At 45.3% G+C, this 19074-nt stretch overlaps 1 protein-coding gene across 6 annotated transcripts in view; it reads right to left on the bottom strand.

The window, feature by feature from the left end:
- DGKI (diacylglycerol kinase iota) overlaps positions 1-19074 on the bottom strand; it is a 445797-nt gene that overhangs the window by 254628 nt on the left and 172095 nt on the right. For all 6 annotated transcript variants that reach the window (XM_046020805.1, XM_046020801.1, XM_046020799.1 and 3 more), the window contains 2 exons: positions 2805-2879; positions 1467-1523 (listed from right to left, as the gene is read on the bottom strand). Coding sequence is in view for 5 of the 6 variants with exons in the window: in XM_046020801.1 (XP_045876757.1) it covers positions 1467-1523; positions 2805-2879 (132 nt within the window). In the remaining variant the exon portion in view is untranslated. The remainder of the gene's footprint in view (positions 1-1466; positions 1524-2804; positions 2880-19074) is intronic.

Here is a 19074-nt window from a genome sequence, read left to right as displayed (position 1 = left end):
CAGGTCATGATCTCAGGGTTGTGAGATCGAGCCCTGCATCAGCAGGGAGTCTGCTTGGGATTCCTTCTCGTCTTCTCCCTCTGCCCCTCCCCACCCCCACTCTCTTTTTTTCTCTCTCTCTCCCTCCCTCAAAAAAATTAATTAATTAATAAAAACAGTTAATGCCCCTCCCCCAATTACCATGATGATGAAACACTCAACTTGTAACATGGCTTACAAGGACCTTCATGGCCTAGCCCCTGTTTATCTCTTGGATTCCACATACTTCTTATATTCTCTCTTGTTTTTGTGCTTGGGAACATGTTCTCTTTCTGTCTAGAAGGCTGTCACCTCCTAACTACCCTCCTTCACTTAGATGACTCCTCTGGGCCTCGGTTTATTTGCCATCTCTTCCAGGAAGCGCCTTCCTTCTTTGGTATCCCACCTCCCTCGCCTGTTCATCAGTGCACAGAGTTAGTTTGAGGAGTGCACCAGCTGAAGGTTTCCAAGGAGCTAAATCTATATGTGGAACTGAAAATAATCTCGCTGGGCATGGAATGAAATGGAGGACGTATATTTCACAAAAATGATACTCACCACACTTTCTCTTATGGAGAGCGCCACACACCCTGGCCAACACCTGGGCAGCTGAACTGTGTTCTAAGAAAGACGGGCTCTGTTCATTGCAGCCTTTTGTATTGCCAGTTGAAGAGCACAATTTGGGACCTGGAGCTAGACTCTCCAGGATAACACAGGAGGGCTGAGACCCTCTACCAACTACCTCACCTTCTCTAACTTTTCCACATGTGCTCCATGTCCTCAAAAAAAAAAGAAGAGCCAAACGAGCGAATCTGACTAAGTGCAGGTCTCCTCCTGTCCTCCCCGCTGCTTCCCACTGACAGAGCAACTGCTCCTCGCTGTGACTTCCTGTTTCCCTGTTTGTCTTCACCATTGGGCCGTGAGGCCAAGGACTGAGCAGTGAATGTCGTTCTTCCACCTATCTTCCTCCCTATGACTTAACCGATAAAAACAGTGCAATTCAGAAAGATGGGGTAAGGTGCCTCAAATCACATGGCATCTAGATGGGTATGGAGCTAATCTGGTTTCAGCGTCCATGGGAATGCTCAGTATCTATGCTGTCCCCTGAATAGCTTCTACCCACTCAAAATTGGAAAATGGAATTAAAATGGGCCATAAGATGATAAAATGCTATTTACTTCTTACCTCCTTCAATTCTACCACTGCCTCTGTACCTGTTCATTAAGATCTTAGCTCCCAGTATTTCATGAGAACAGTAAAGGACAGTATACACATGCTAAAGAGAATGTGAGATTTTACTCTTGGTATTTATTGACATATTAACAAGAAACCAATGCGGAATGGAGGGAGCTAGACTTTAGTTTTTAAATCCCTGGTGAATGCCTGTTAGACCAGAGCATCAATGGGAAACAAAGGTGGTATCTGAAGTCAAGCTCGGAAACACTCACTTCTCTCGGTGATCTTGAGCCCCCTTCTCGAAATGTCGGTTTACATCTGAAATTAATCTGTCATTTAAAAAGAAAAGTGTATTACATTAGGGATAAGCACCAGACGATATTGACTTACCTGAACAAAGCAACAGCGATACATATGGAGACTACAAAACAAAACCCCCAAAGAACAAGGAACACAGAATAACTCTTAAAATCATCACCCTGGATAATCTATAGAGACCCTGGGTGATCCTGTATCTCCAATGCATGTCTCTTCATTCTCATTGATGAAATCAACTTATCTCTAAACAATAACCCTCTTACACTGTAAATTTGAGAAAAGAATATAGAGAGGAAGAGAAAATATGTAAGGCAGCTGAAATCACAGAGCTTTGTTTCAGATTTTAAAAGCAGGACAACATCAACTTGAGGAATATTAATGTGATGATGATGATTCGTGCACAGAAATTTTCTTTAAGTCTTGAGTACTGCCTTTCTTTTACACAGGCAGGTCTCCCGGTAACATGTCCGTCTTCTTTAGTTACTTGATAAGGTGAAAGGAGTATAGAAATGAAGGAGGACATAATAAATGAGGTTGGAATAGCAAAAAGAAAAAAATATATATATATCTGTATATATATACACACATATACATATAAATGTTAGTAGTCATCCCTACAAAACAGCAGTTGGCAACAATTGGTAACATGTTCATTAAAACAATGAATGTTGCAGAGGATGAAAATATTTCAACACACAGCAGATCAAAAACATAGATAACAGAGAATTTCACGTGTAGAAAGAGAGGAGAGGTGAGAAAGAGAAGACGGCAGACAACACATTCACGGCTGGAGCCTCCCTTTTCCCACAAATGACTGATCAATGGACTCCGCAGAATCTACTTCTTCGGGAGGCGAGACAGCATGGGGATGTCACCCCCCGCCCACCCACACATCCGTGCTGTACCAGTGGAACACTGCCCCAAGGAAGGAAGGAGAGCTGCCTTCTGGCCTCTCTTCTTTGCCTCCACTTTAGAAAGAGGAAACTCACAACCGTCAGGTGAATCTAAACAATGATTTCAAAGATCTTATTTTTCTTAAGGAAAGAAAAAAATCTTGTGGGAAATTCTATGGGTGAATAACAATGTTTGTCATTGTAAAATAATAATAATAATAATAATAATAATAATTCTTGTGTACCAGGCTTTTCTCTCTAGCCTGGTAACAAGGCTAGTCTTCCAGTGTTTGAAAAGGGTGCGGTTTTGAAAAAGTTAGAAATAACAAGTGACAGCGGGTCTTAGGAGGCCAAACACCCGCAATGTAGCCACCACTGCAGCAGGTGGCGCTGTCTCACCTTTTCTAGCTGTTCAATGCAGGCTGTGTGGACCACGATCTTACAGACCGCACACTTCCTCCTCAGGGCCGATTTCTACAACATTCAATTCAAAATACAAGAAGAAATGTTAACAGTCTGCTCTGGAAAGTTCCCTGGCATTAAAGAGAGTATACATAATGAAAGCAAACATAAGCAAATTTAGAACATGAAAATATGGCGAACTTGAGTCTTTTGACCCACCCACCCCACCCCCCTCTGTATCTGGATGACCTAGGGTGGTGAGATTTTCCTCCAAATTATAATACTTACAATAGCTGCTACATATTGAGCATATAATATGAACCAGACTCCTTATTCTGTCATTCTAAAGTTTTATAACCTAACAACGTAGACACTAGTAGCCTCTGTTTTTATGGGTTTTTTGGCTTGTTTTTGTCTTTTTACATTTTTACGCAGTAGTTAAGCAGCAGAACCAACATGCAGAATTAGGCCTAAGCTCAAGAGCCAACACCCCAAGGGGCCAATCGCTTTAGGTTTCTATCCCAGGCACAAATCTCTACAAAGTTACTTGGGTCTTCCCCCGAGTCTTCAGCAAAGTAGTAGAGCCGAACTCTTCCACCTGGTAATAACAATAAACAGTCAAAACCAGCAGCAGGAGCCGCTAACATGAATGCAGGACTCGCTGGGAGTCAGGCACTCAGAAGCACTTCACAAACAGGAACCCATTTAACCTTCGACAACGCTAAGGCATCGGTAGTATTTTTATTCCCATTTCATAGATAAGAAAGCTGTGGCCCAGAACGCAACGGGTGTGAGGTCTCATAATGAGGACCCAGCAGAGTGGGGGAGCCTAGGTCAGAGCTCATGCTTGTCTTCATGACCCAATTTGGCCTCTTGGACGGTTGGTACCAGTTTCGATACACAATAAAATACTGTTTGAGGTGCATACTTCCTCGAACAATGAAAAAAAAAAATCAAGCAGTAGGGTGGGAGAGGAACAGGTGCAATTTCGATCGTGCCGGGGCCATGTAAAATCCACGCGAAAACACCGGGGCCTCCCCACAAAGCACTGGCTAGAAGGCAGGTCCGCATGAGTAACTGGGGTTTGAGCACGGAAAGCGGCTTAATATTACAAAGCTAATCTGTGAAACGGGGACTCAAAGCATCCAAGTGTGAAAAGCCTTGAGTCCTTATTCTTAGGAAAGGTGCTGGGAGAGATTGCTGGCAAACTGCCCTCTTCTGATGTGTGGCTTCCCCTGCGGCGATATAATTTTTGGGCCAAGAATGGAGGCATTGCTGCTACCAAGTAAGTTTAGAAGGACTGCAAGCTACCCCCTTGGAAGTGGCGGTATCAGGAACGCGGCATCCACAGCCTGCTCCCTCCCAGACGGTTCCACGCGTTCAACATGGGTTATGCACATTCCTCTCTGCCTCCCATGAGGCACCCAGAACCCTCCAGCAACTCCACTTGCAGTCTAGACACCCGCTGACTGAGGTTTAGTTACCGCCTTGCAGACAGCTCTCCTCTGCCTGAGGAAAGAACACGGTCTGGAACATTGCAAAAGTTTGACAATCAATTGATTTTGCAAAGAACAAAGAAAAACAGAAACCCAAGCGTCTAGCCACGCTACTGGAAAGTGTCTCAGCTCTACTACTGAAAAGACAGGAGTGGAGGGAGGAAGGGGGGGTGGGGAGGGATCAAGGAGGGGCAGTAGTAGAAGCAGCAGCAGCTCTCAGGGCAGGGTAACAGGATTCTAGTTTGCAAATTTTCGAGAGCACAATGCCCATAAGCAAATTCAGGTTGCTCTCCCGTTTCCTTCGGATGTTCTGGTAGAGATTGTGGAGGGAGCACCACCTGCAGAAAATGCATGGGGCATTTGAGTCACATGGCCACTCAGAGTTGCTCTGATGCTAAGGAAACTGCCGTGGAAACTCCCAGTCCACTCCTAATCCACAAAACCCCTGGTAGATTCCGCTGCAGACAAAGCAATTGTGCTCACAGTAGACAACTACTGATGGGCTAGGATTTTTAAGCGCACCAGACACGCCTCCTTCCTTATCAGTAATTCCCCCGCTCCAGTCTGACTTTGCACCTGCAGAGCTCCAGGGACCCTGTGAGGACCCTGTGAGGCTCCTCAGACCAAACGGACGGTTGTAGGACAAGCACCACGCAGGCGCAGGGACCCAGAATTCCCTCTTCCTTGCCGTATTTTGAATCCCAGGATTCTAAGTCAGAATCTCTTTTGAATAAGGGAACTGGGCTCCTGGTAAGAGTTGGAGAACCACAGGGTTAAGACATGTTATCGCTCAGCTTTCCCGGACAGCATGTAAAATAGACCAACATCATTCACAGGGAATAATTCAAGTACAATGTCCTCCAGATGATAACGTATGAAGCAGAGTGCTTTAGGTTATAAAACCAACTTTATTTAAACAATATTAAATTATAAAAGACCCTCATAACATACATGTTTTCATGCCTTTAGAGCTGGTATATATAGATCATAATCTGAATTTTTCTTCATAAACACTGGAACATGATGCATTTTACCATGAAGAACAGTTATTTTGGTTTTCTGTCTTTCTAACTAACAGACTAGACATCCTTTCAGTGTTGTTGTGCCTGTCTTTTGTTGTCTTCAATTTCTTTAGTGACCGCTTCTAAACAGTTTATAATCTAAGAAATCCAGTAATTCAGGTTTATGATCACATGCAAAATTAAGCAAATCTTGAATGAAGGTGTTTTTCCATAGTAATCAAATACATGATTTCACTTCCTCAACTGATAAAAACTGTTCCAGGAATCTCAAGTTTTAACTGCTGACTTCTCGGCTTATGACTATGTTTCAATTGGTCAAAGTTATTCGAAATCATTGAAGGATAAGCTTCTGAGAAGAAATTGCCAAAACAAAGGATTTTTGTGCTTGGTAATGTTACAATTTTTATTTGCACAATTTAAACTAAATACAAAGCTAAAATATCAGAATCAAGACTGTATTTACTTTTTCTTAAAAAAAAAAGACTGAACTCTTATTTAAACCGATGCTTCCTTCACTCTGAAAAGTGATGAATCAAAAAAATCACTAAATCCACACGTTTACAAATTAAAATATGAAAATTTTAAAACCTCACTCCCTTCAATCAATTTAAAGGCCAATTAGACTTACTGCTTTAAATATCAAGTAAAGTAACTTCCATGCTCTTACTAGGGGTTTTCTGATTTTGTCAGTATTCAAAGGAAATCCATTAGCTTGTAAATTGTGTATGTATGTGTAACATCTATGAAAACGAAGACAACATAGGTTATAATCAGATTATATCCTATCACACCAGGATCAACATTTATTTGTATAAAAACAACACAATGATAAGCTGTACTTCTAGTCAGTGGGGATAATCCCACTGTTAGCAGACTAATAGTGATCATAAAAGAAAGCATTCTAAGCTCTGACTCTGCCCTCTGCAGCAGGCACTCTGGCATTCAAAGCAGTAACAGTTCCTCCCCAACTTCGGCTCCTATCAAGCACAGAAGTAAAATTATCACAGCCTTAGACCACTGGAGCTGGGGCTGGGACAGAAGGATCCAAGGCAAGCAGGGGGCAGAAAGTGTGTCATTGTTCCTGACAACGAAGTTAGGATCTAATGCCCTCCTTCCCACCCACCGCCCCTGGTCATAAGTCCTGGACCCATATGTACCCAGGAAAGCTATATTTTCTTCCTCTGAGCCAGAGATGTGATTTTCCCAAAGCAGCAATGAATATCTGGTGGTAGTTAACAGGATTTGATGAAAGAAGAAAGGGGACAGAGGGAGGAGGGAAGGGAAGCAAGACCCAGCTGCACAGACCTATGATTTGTAAAAAGGCTGGGGCTTCTTAGTGTCCAAGGCAACTGAATTGTTACCCATAGTAGTCTGAACTTTGACCCCCAAGAAGCGTGTATAACAAGGCCAGCTGTGTCCCTTCCCAATAAGACATATATCAAACCTTACTACTCCCCGAAGATGTAGCAAATTACCTTCCCTGCTGACCTTCTCTCTCTCCTGCTGTATAATTAAGGATACACCCCTCACCCTTGCCCCCACAGACATCCACAGGTTTAACCACCAGAGATCAGAAGTCGAGAAGTAGGAGGAAATACTCAAGAATCTTCCTAGCCAGCATGGCAACACTTTCTCGGTCTCCCTGCTTCAAAGGAACCTGAGACCAGAGCCTGCTGCTGGCCAAACACAGTTTGGGCTCACAGCACCTCTCCCCAGAGCTCCCAGGCTTGGCCTCACAGACTTAATGCAAGTAATCACTGCTTGCATTAGCTCTGTCTGTGCAATGAGGCCACAGTGATAAAAGGATGAATGGCCAGGGAAGGGTTCCTCTGGATGGAAACCCAGTCATCCTGGGAGCCGGGAAGGAGGCAGAGAAGGTACTCTGGGGGAGGGAGCTGATGGGGCACAGAGACAGAAAAAGATCAGGGTGGGGATGGGGCGGGGTGAATGGGCATCGAGTTCTGGCCTAGCTGTCTTCCTCCTAGTGACTGATCCCAGATCCAAAGAGTCATGCCGAGGAAGAGAAATTAAGGAAGGGTTGGGAATCAGGCAAAGGGGAAAGAGCAAGTAAGGCCAGAAGAATTCTCGCTCCCTTTCAGACACAGAACTCAGTCTACGGGGCACTCTGGTTGTGGGGGAGGACTGGGAGAGGCAAGAGGGTACAGGTAAGTCCATCCTTTTTTCTTCTCCAAGGGTGGGAGAACAGAATGTTCGGTAAAGAGGAGAGGAGGAAAGCTCCTAAGCCTCTGGAGTGTCAGGAATTCAGTGTCCTTTCAATGGGGACTGGCTCTATGGGCAACGTGAACATGAACACTGTTGCAGGATAATCCAAGGTAAATGAAAACAAGAGTTTTTTTATTTATTTAAAAACCTAATTAGAAGAAATGACAAGCATACTTGGCAAGTTCTGCTTCTCTGGGGAGCCGGGGATGCAATCTGTAAATTGGTATTAGGAAAAATGAAGCATGACATTATCTGAACATTCCATTAATGTGATTTTAGGGCCAAGTATGGCCTCGACTGCCACGCACATTGGCTCCTCTTTTCCTCAAACAGAATACAGGACACTTTGGACAAACCGGGAAGGCGACTAGCTGAAGTCCCCGTGCCCCCTTATTGTGGTTCCTCATTACATCAGTAAGTCTCTCTGTGACAACAGGATTTCAAAATCCTGGACCGAGGAGCAAAAATGCCACACATCTGGAGGAGTCTGTGGTCCAAAGGTCATGTCCAAGCTACCTTGCAGGGTCTGCTGCAGGGAGAGCTCCCTCTGTGGTAAAGGGCCCAGGGCTCAGCCTGAGGACTGTTGGCCCATGTCAGAAGGTCACGACCCTCAAAAGAGTTTTCCGTGTGGCTAAAACAATCTGTTAACTACCAACTTGTCCAAAGCATATTTATAAAGACTGAGTCAATAAATACTTGTAGCCATCACTATGAAGATAAGGCGATGCTAAGTGCAGTGTAAGAATTAAAGAGGAAGGAGCTTCTGTCCTTCCTAGGAAAAGCTGGCAAGCTACCTGAGAAGACAAGAAGGACTTGGGGGTGGGGGGAAAGGGAACATCATGAACAGAGAAGGCCACACACGGCTAAATGCTAAATGAACCGCTCAGACAATAAAAGCCGTCATTCGGGGAAGGTAAGACCTCAGAGGCTGAGTCACTAAGAAGGACCTAACAGAGAAGCAAATTCTGGAATTGGGCCTTAAAAGATGTATTTATTTCAGAAATTGAGGACACTTCAGCAGAGAGCAATCCAAAATCTCATTATGTAGCCAATGCTGAGAGCTCCTAAGGCTGGCGTTGGCATATTCGGCAGGGCACAGAGTCACTGGGCTCACAGGGGCCCCCTGGCATGGGTTCTTGGGTGCCAGGTTGAGGTACAGGGTATGGAGACGTCAACATGTGTGCCCAGGTGGAGGATCAGGTGGGACAGGATGTCCACAGAGGGTAGGAGTAGGAACAATGGCTGTGTTAAGAAGCCACAGGAGCTGATTCACAAGGGACTGGAAGATAAATGGCAAAGCCGAACTATTCCCCAAAGGTCCCAGAGTTAAAAACTGTAGAGTTATAGGGGTGCCTGGGTGGCTCAGTTGGTTGAGCATCTGACCCTTGGTTTTTGGCTCAGGTCAAGAACTCAGGTCATGAGATCGAGGCCCACGTTGGGCTCCGCACTCAGTGGGGAGTTTGCTTCTCTCTCTCTCCCTCTGCTCTTCCCCCCAACTTGTGTTCTTGTTCTAAAACAAACAAACAAACAAATCTTTAAAAAAATTGTAGAGTTACAAAAAGAAGGAGATTCCTGTTTTTCCTAAAATCCAACACCAAGTACGTAGTCAGACACAAACCAAGAGCCTAGTAGACATTCAGGAAAGAAGGGAGAGAGGGAAGGAGGATTTGCAGAGAAGGGCTTTCTCCCTTTCAAGCCCCTCAACCCAGCTGGAATCTGGAGAACTGGTGGCTTTGGGATCACGAGACAAGACCTCCAGTAGGACAAAGGCATTCTCCCAATAGGCAACCCCAAAAGAGAAAATGAGGCACCTTCCAGGGACAGAAGACCTCTCCACACAGAGGGAAGACAGGGTAGAGACTTCATGGTGATTACAGCTGCACTACTTTCATGTCAAAATGAGACACCTTCTGGGGAGCCTTGGGGCCACTGGATGGCAAGGCTACTGTGCAGAAGACTGAGGTCTTACGTAAGTGGGTAGAGCTAAGAACAAAAAGTCTGTGTTACTGCTGCCGGTGTTATGCTACCTGTCTCTACAGGCAAGTTAAATCGGAATCTACTTGGATAATGGTTGTGGAGGTGGGGAGGAAACATGCTGGACAAAATCCGGGCCAGCAAGTAGGCCAGTCTTCCCAAATAGAAGTCCCAGTTAGGTGGTGCTGATCAGGCCAGGAAGGTGACTCTAAGACTGCTCGAATCCTTAAATCTAGACTGAGAAATACAAATTTTAACCTAATTGGCCAAAGAACACTGACAGGGTGGTTAAGACGAATGTGGCCGAAAATAATCATGTAATCTGGTGACCTGATGTGGCACCATCTGAAAGCAGAAGGAAGACAAAAGGAGAGGAGATAAAGTAATTTATTAATTCCATCAATCAGTGAATACCAAGCACCAAGGAGGTGTCAAACCCTGGGGACAGAGCCGTAAGCAAAACATCAATGAAACTTTTTTTTAATCTCATGGGGATTACTTCATGGTAGGACAGACAATAAACAAATAAACATAGTACATAAATAGAATATATAATATGTTGATGGATTCAAGTGCTAAAGAGAAAAATTTAAAAAAGAACAGAGAATGGGAGAAATACCAAGAGTAGAGGGAAGCTGAACTTGTCCAGGAGAGGTCTCGATGAGAAGACACGTTTTGAGAAACACCAGCTGGATGTGTAGGATTTGCCTGAGGTGATATCTAAGGGGAGAGCATTCTGGCCAGAGGCACCAACAGCAAGTATAAAGCCCAGAGGCATGAGGGCCTTGGAATGTTTAAAGAGGAACAGAGGGGCCTGTGTTGTTGGACAAAACAAGGCAGAGATGCGGCCACACAGCAATGGCAGGCCAGATTATAGGGGGTCGTCACGGTTAAGACCCGCTCTTTTTCTGAATGAGAAAAAGTCATCAGAGGCCACAGTGATATCTCAGGTATTAGGCCATGAGGACCTGAACTGGAGTGACCACAAGGGAACAGGAGAGAAGGCAGACACACACGAGTGTTTAAGGGATAAAGCAGATCCTCTCACCAGTCCCATGCAGGCTTCCAGTAAGCCCAACACACATGGCTCCCACCTGGGCCCTATGTCTTCCAGTAGCGTCACTGTTGGAAAAGGACAGCCTCGCTCCAGCCCCCCCCCCCCCCAGCCCTCCCTGCCACCTCGCCACTGGGCCCGCCAGCCGACTACACAGACCATGGGGCCTCCTATTGCATTACAGTGGCAAGTGCCTCACAGGTCCTGCAGTAAAACTCACTTCACATGCTTTTCAAACACCCCATTTTGTTGTGTTCTCAAGAGCATGTTCTCTGAAGCAGGGTGGACGTGAAGCGTTTGCATTTCTAGAGCTGCCCTGCCCTGAGTGCCTCAGCTATGCCAGTAAATCTGGAGGGTCAGCACCCCCCCAACCCTGTGAGGCACAGGGCTGTTGACTCGCAGCTTCCCTGGAGACGCGTAAAGAAGGAAAGGAAAGCACCTTCTCTTGGACTGCTCTGACACAAATGCAAGTCTCCTATTTCCTCAGCTGTCGAGGTTGATTTTTCACTTGAAGAGAAAGAAAACCCAAATGCTGGAGCAGGAAACCAAGGGAAGGGGACAGATGTGGCGAGCTGAATGTGGAACTGAAACATCTCATGAAAACCCTTCCTCCTCCCGTAAAGGGGGCCATCAGGGCTCACCAGAGAAACAATTGGGTGGAAACGAAATTCCTAGAAAGCGTCTGAATTCAAAGCTAACATTGATGGTTGGTTATGAAGAGCGAGACCCTTGTCCTATGTTGAACATTATGTTAAGGTCGGTAAAAGTTACGGTGAGGATGACACCGGGTTCAGTTGAAGTGCGGGGAGTGAAGGGGAGATGCTTGCCTAGATCTTGGGCAAGAATGTGTACCAAGGGGCGCCTGGGTGGCTCAGTGGGTTAAAGCCTCTGCCTTCGGCTCAGGTCATGATCCCAGCGTCCTGGGATCGAGCCCCGCATCAGGCTCTCTGCTCCGCGGGGAGCCTGCTTCCTCCTCTCTCTCTCTCTGCCTACTTGTAATTTCTGTCTTTCAAATAAATGAATAAAATCTAAAAAAAAAAAGAATGTGTACCAAATTCTAATAATCTGGTTTAAAAGTGGCTTATGCTAGTGAAATCAATGCATTTTTCTCTAACGAAAAAAAAAAAGTGGTCGGTGCTGATGGGTTGCCATAGAAAGCTACGGGAACGTCTCAGGAGGGGTCCACATCCTGGAACTCAGGGGAGTCTAACGCGCACTCTCCGCTCCCTTTGCAGCTCTGTGTAACACGCAGGTGCAACCCCACAGATGTGAAGCAAATACACGCTGCTGTCGCCACTGCCGGAAATGCTGTCGCCACTGCCGGAAAGCGCAGCGAGTAGCCTGATAAATCCACGCGAGTCTGACGGAGAGAGAGCAACATGGCGGCCTCCGAGAGGCCGCCAGGCGGGCGGAAGCGTGGGGTGCGCCTTCACCCGGGGCGTGGGACTGCTTAGGCGGTCCTTCTGCCGCCTCCTTCAGGGTCCCGATGCATTAAAAAGGATTTCAGCCTAATGAGCTAGAAGACATCTTCAAAAATCCATAATTCTATTTCCCGCTCTTGGTTGTCATTTTACCCAAGGAGGCTTCATATTTCCGTAACTATAACTATTGACTTTCTCTGCACTTTATCACTCTCATCTCTTTTTACTTTTTTTTTTCTTTTTGCTTTTGCCTGGTCTTTTCTCCTATTATTATTATATTTTTCCTCATTCATTTCCTCTATGCTTCTCAGCTTAGGTGTCTGCAGGTCCTAGCTAACAGGATCAAAGCCAGTCAATGGCTTGAGCTTTATTGTGGGCTCTCTTCCTATTTTAGGTTCTTTCCAGATGATTTTGTGGCTACTGCCTGTTGAATTTTTAGACTCTTTTCAAGTTGTCTCACGTCAAAGTTGCCATGCATCTTACAGATTAACTGAACTGTTACTCGATGGGTAAAAAAATGTATGGAAGTAGGCTTATAAGTACACAGACACTAATAAGTTGATATTTACACAGTAAGGGCCCTTTACACCCAAAGAGATGTACATTTGTGAATTTTAAGCAGATAGATATGAGAATGGGTTGGACATACTACAGAAGTCTGAATAAAAATTAATAGGAAATGGTGAGCCTATGTTGCCTTAATGGCTCTTTCTAGTTCTGAGGTAGGATGTCAAGTGTGTAGAGATCTGAGGCTCAATATAAACTAGAAAGTGCTTGCCTTTCAATTCCTGCTGGTGGGATAGCACTATATACATTCCCTAACCTGCTGCATGAATCCTAACATGTCCTCATTATCAGTTTATATTGTGGAAATACAGGAATTTTTTTGTTTTGTTGTTTTGTTTCTCTTTAGTTCACAGCCTGAGATTTGTAAAAATAATTTAGATACATTTGCTTTAATATGGAATACTGTACCTGCTTAAGAAGCCATCTTGAACTGTGGTAAATATTCTTTCATTGCCATTTCCTACATCCCAAGCTCTTGGGGACATTATTATGAAAAAGCCTCCAAGCCAGTCTAGCCCAGGGAGACCACCTCAGCCACAGTTCACCCAACACTATATTCCCAATTGGCAATGTAGTTCTCACTCACATACACATGCCTACCCATATCATTTTTCAGTGAGGACATCATTACCAAACAGTGTTTACCGGTAGTAGGATATACACATTACGTGCACTGTAAACACAGCTCACTTCAGCCCTGCAAGGCGATACTTCACCCATCTCATGACTGAAGAGCTGAGACCCTATGAAATGGAGCAACTCACCCAAATTAGATTAGCTAGGTATGCAACCTGGGTCTTCCTGACTCAAAAAAAGAAAATTGGTCGGTGCTGATGGGTTGCAATAGAAAGGTTCGTGAACCTCTTAGGAGGGGTCCACATCCTGGAACTCAATGGAGTTTAACAGGTGCTTAACCTTTCTACTGCAACTTACTACTTCCCTGTCATTTTCCTTACTGGTGAAGGATTAGGGGAACAAGATTGATGAAGATAAATACATTGGACATTGCTTCAGATGATCCATTCTCATGAGAGCCTCAAGGGGATGAATTACAGACCATCAAACCACGATCACCTATGCCAAGAATTTTATTATTTTTTTAAAGATTTTATTTATTTATTTGACAGACAGAGATCACAAGTATGCAGACAGGCAGACAGAGAGACAGGAAGAGAGCAGAGAGCCCGATGTGGGGCTTGATCCCAGGACCCTGAGATCATGACCTGAGCCAAATATGCCAAGAATTTTAAACACCAGTCTTGATCTTCTAGGAGAATCAAATAAGATGGGTTGCCATAGGCATGACACTAGTTGTAACAAGGCTTAATAACCCAGAAGAGCCTATTAAGCAGTGAGTATTGAATCTCCCTCCTGAAGAGCCTGAGAAAGAAGGCAGGAATTCAAACATCCTGGATGCTAAGTATGATGATACTTAAATGGCAGGGTTTGATCTGGTGACAGGTGTCCATGTCTGTATGTATGTCTCTCTCAATAATCCCATCACTGAACCCATTCATTCCATGAAAAATGGCAGGATAACTACTCACTGTTGTCACTATTCTCAGCGCTAAGGATCCAGGACAGTACAACACAGGCCCAGTCCCTGAGGTACATGGGACCTACATGTTCTAGAGTATAGATACAGGCAAGTAGGTGAGTGACTGAAAAATAATAATAATAGAAAGTGATCCATGCTATTTAAGATCAAGAGAATGGATAAGGGCCACAGATTTGAGGGATGGCTAGTCATTTCACTTCATGAGATCCATCCTCTCTTTTATTCAGTGAGAGATGTGTGCTGATTATAAGGCCCTCCCTCCAAGGTTCATACTCTGGTGTTGCCTTTCTGGGATCAGTTTCTGACAACCCATGGCAGCCATTTCCATGGAAGGAGGAATGATGGTAGTGGATGATTTTTATCATGTGTTTGTGACTTGCCATGCTGTTAATTGCTATATATGCAACATCTTGTTTCGGCTTCACAAAAATGGTAAAAAGCAGGTATTGCCCACATTTTAAAGACAGGAAACCAAGGTAATGACCAACATCGCACACTAGAAAATCCCAGAGCCTGGACTCAAAGCCAGATCACTACTTGTTGCCAAAGCCCACACACCTCCTCAAATGAAGGCATCAAAGCCAGCTTTTCCATCTCCATGTGTTTTCATGGCACAGCCCTCTAAAATCTATATCTGCCTGGTCTATGAGGCAGGGACCAGCAACAACAAGCTCCTAACAATCAGAGACAATGTCCACTTAGGAGCTGATGGTAGGTCTGGGGACAGCTGATGCAAATAACGTTTCAGCCAAGACTGGGGCTTCTGGGCAACAAGAATATTGGTTACATTCTATTTTCCGGGTCTCTGCACTGAGGAACAGTGGAAAAGGGGAAAGCATTTCTATATACCTGGGCATTGCCTAGGTAAGATATAAACCCTACATTCAATCAGATGCAAATTATTTTTATTAAGTAATAGAGCTGTTCCAGTATTAAATAAAAACACTGCTCTGCACAAACATATAGCCTCCTACAAACACAGCCTCAGTCTAAAATGATCATTGCAGAAGAGATGATGGTTATTGTCAGAGGCTCAAACTCTATAAATAAAATGGGTGTGCCCATGCGTGCACACACACATACACCTGGCTTAATGAAAGTTTAGTATAATGGAAAAATAACTGCAGCAAGATAAAGACAAGGTTTGAAACTCTGGATGGTGATTAAGCTTCTCTGACGCTCCTCCACCTTTAAATGGGCAGGAACTGCCTCCACGAGGAGCCCAAAGGGTTACTGTTATTGACTAACACTGACAAGTCCTAGGAGAGTGGCAAAATGATGTGAGCATTTCTCAGGCTTCCGCTGAATGCTGAGATCCCACAAGATGCCATAGGTGTTCTGTGGGGAAAGTAATGGACTCAGCAATCATCCCTTTCCCCGAGGGAAAATATAGGAAATTCTGCATATCTTAGGTCTTTCTTAGAGCTTCATAACACATATTTGTATATTGTAGGTGTTTAGTGTTTTCGAAACTTATTTGGTCATGAGCCTGCTTTAATGAAAGATACCCCAGATTGTTTTCTTAGGAGTTTAGTGCTCTCCAGAACATGATTCCCCCCCCCCCCAAAAAAAATGGACTTTGCAAAAAGGGAATGATACTATTGATCCAGGGTCACCTAGTAGTTGAGAATCCTGAAGTTCTCTGGGCACTCTGACCCACCACTGTGTCTGTTGCATGAAGTAGGCAGGATCAGTGAGATACTCCCCTCAAGTGTATGGACAGCACCGTGGGCCAAACAACCACACTAACGACAACTACGATCGCTGTCACAGTAACAATGGCTAACATTCGCTGTGGGCCGACCACATGCCAGACACAGTTCAGTGTGCGCACTTGGATGATCTCATGCAAATGCCCAACCATCTGGCTGGACACGCATGGAGAACCACCACCCGCACCCATGGGAACACCCCACTCCCTTCCTCCACTCACATCCACTGACCAGGGGCTCAGGAGCGGAGAATCTGTCTATGCAAATGCTTTCTCAAAACTATTTCTGTTGATGGCTCGGCTCTCTCTGAGTCATTCCGATTCATTAGCTTCTCCATATCCTAATGCAGGGAGAGACCCTCTGGCAGAGAGCAGCTTTGGCAGCTCCCTGGAGATGGTGTCTTCGAGGCTGGCACCCAAACAACATGAAGCTGGCTCAGCCTCCTGGGCTTTACCGCCCCCCTCACAGTTCCCTCTGACAGCCCCCACCCCACTCAGCCAAGCCGCCATCTGGGGGTCCAGCCCATCAGTCTGCCACGCTGGACAACTGGCATGCGAGGGGTCACCCAGCAGGCAGGCCTGGTGCATTCCAGGGCTCGAGTCCAGCATGGGTGCCCTGGGGTGACACCTGCCAGCCCCGACTGCAGTGTGTGCTGGACCCTGCTTTGCCTACTCACCCACAGCACAGACAGGCACACAAAAGAGCATCTGCACAGGCTGCTGTCTGGTGGAACCATATTCCAGAGATGAAAGAAACAGTGTGTGACCAGGTCCTGCATCTTTTTTTTTTTCTCCTAAGCAACAAAAAGCCGAAAGCGTTCTTCAGATAGGGCAGGGAGCTACTGCACGTGTACCCTTACAAGTTTCTTCCAAGGATCCAGTGACGTGGCCAGCCTCCTTGTGAGTGGGTACTGTGATACAGCAGTGAGACTTCTAGTCTACCAGTAAGCAGCTGTTTTCTGGAATGGGTTACTTGGATTTGCATCCTCAGTTGGTTCCACCCATTACCTAGGGAGACTGTGGATATTACACACAGCAGCAAAATGACAAGGTAAAAGTTTAAGTCTCAGTGTTGGGGTTAGCAGGAGAATCCCAAACATAAGCTCTTGTTGAGAGCAAAGTCCAACGAAACTAATCATTAGCTCGTTCAGCTTGATGACACTGATTTTTAAGTAGGGACAGGAGAAAACAAGAAAGGACATTGATGTTTGTCAACTAATTTCATCCCTCTACCAATTCTGAGAGGCAGATACAATCACCACCATTTTACAGAAGGATCTGAGGCTCAGAGAAGTTGGGCAGAGGCAGGATTTTGATCCACAACTACCTGTCTCTAGATCTGCATGGTTCTTCACTCTCCACACCCCCCACGCCCATATTACATGGCCTCCCTAATGCGATTCATTCATTTACTCAAGAAAATTCTATTTGTTAATCTTCCAGCAATATTGGAAGACACCTTAGCAAAGAAGGTCAGATGGGGGTGGCCATTTTAGCTAAACTTACTCACAAGAAAAAGACTTAAAGCAAAACACTTGAACAAAACAGTAACAAAAGGAAAACAGTACCCATCAGCCTACCCACAAACACAAGGTGACATAAGCCCATTTAAAAATAGAAAAGATATCTGGTAACAGCGCTCTGAAGTCTGACAGCTCCTTTTTTCTCTCACCCAACCTACACGTTCTCACTCACCTAACATCTAACTACTCTCTTCCCCGCAGTTCTCAGTGGCGGGCGCCTCCCTGCCTGTCTGCTCACTTATCCAGAAAACCACAAATGTCTCAATGAAATCTTTAGTCAGGGCAGTTTGCAGTAGACCTCCAGGTGTATGCCACCGGTGAGCCTTGCAGAGGAGCCATGAGGCCAGGTAAGTCACCTTACAGGACGGCCACTGCATGTGTTTCCCAGGACTGACCTAACAGAGGCCCACAAAATGGGTAGCTTAAAACAACAGAAATGTATGGTCTCACAATTCTAGAAGGTTGACATCTGAAATCGAGGCACCCACAGGGTTGAGATCCTTCTGAGGGCTCAGAGGGAGAATCTGTTCGGTGCCTCCCTCCCAGTTTCTAATGACAGACAGCCATACCCCTTCCTCACTCCAGTCTCTGCCTCCCTCCCTATGCATCACGGGGTGTCCTCCTCTTCTTAAAAGTCCACTTGCCATACTTGAGCAGGCACCTTAACTAAGCATCTCTGCAACAGTCCTATTTCCAAACAATGTCATAATCTGAGGTACTGGGGATTAGGACTGCAGCATCTGTTGGGGGAGCACAATTCAACCCCTAACAGCCACTTTATACCAGTCCCCTTCGTTGGGTCCTGACACGCTTTATGAAGGAGAACAGGGGCCTTCTGCACCTCTACCTGACAGCCGACAGTCGCCTGTACAGTACTATCTTGCTTTTAACGTATTCACACCCTGTGCCGCCCAACAGAGACTCTGATGTGGTAGATCCCGGCTGGATCCACTGCAGAAAATAAAATTAAAAAGAGTGGATAAGTTCACAATTCTCACCCAGCAATAAGAGCCGGTGAGGCTGATCTTAGTGACAACACTTTAAATCAGGAAATGGAGGTAAAATCGGTGACATTTGTCCAAAGGTCACTCTACATGGGTGGAACAGCAGGTTTTCAGACCCAGGTCAGTCTCACAAAACCCATTTCCTTCCCACATCCCAGAGAGCCCATCTCTGTCTACTCAAGTAGACGCAGGTTGTGGACCCTGACTACGGTTGTTGGGTGCATCAATGTATCAATGTAGGCAAGTGTCATTTCAGTGTCAAAACAGGTGTGCAGGGGCGCCTGGGTGGCTCAGTGGGTTAAGCCTCTGCCTTCGGCTCAGGTCATGATCTCAGGGTCCTGGGATCGAGCCCCACATCTGGCTCTCTGCTCAGCAGGGAGTCTGCTTCCTCCTCTCTCTGCCTGCCTCTCTGCCTACTTGTGATCTCTCTCTGTCAAATAAATAAATAAAATCTTTAAAAACAAAACAAAACAGGTGTGCACTAGAATGTGCTCTATTGACTACTAATGGAGGTGTGAATTTCTTTAGAAGCCAGTATGTGGCTCAGCGTCTTTGTGTATACTATCAACAACGCACGAGAAGGGTTTCTACCTACCAAACTGTGATACTGTCATTTCCAGGTAATGGTCACTCTCAACACTCACTGGCACAGGCCCCCAGCCCATAAACACTTCCAGAATAAAAGAAAGAAGAAATCTCCACCTCAACACATAG

This window comes from Meles meles, chromosome 10 (assembly GCF_922984935.1).
Source record: "Meles meles chromosome 10, mMelMel3.1 paternal haplotype, whole genome shotgun sequence".
NCBI lineage: Eukaryota > Metazoa > Chordata > Mammalia > Carnivora > Mustelidae > Meles > Meles meles.
This window is presented reverse-complemented; position numbering and strand designations above follow the sequence as displayed.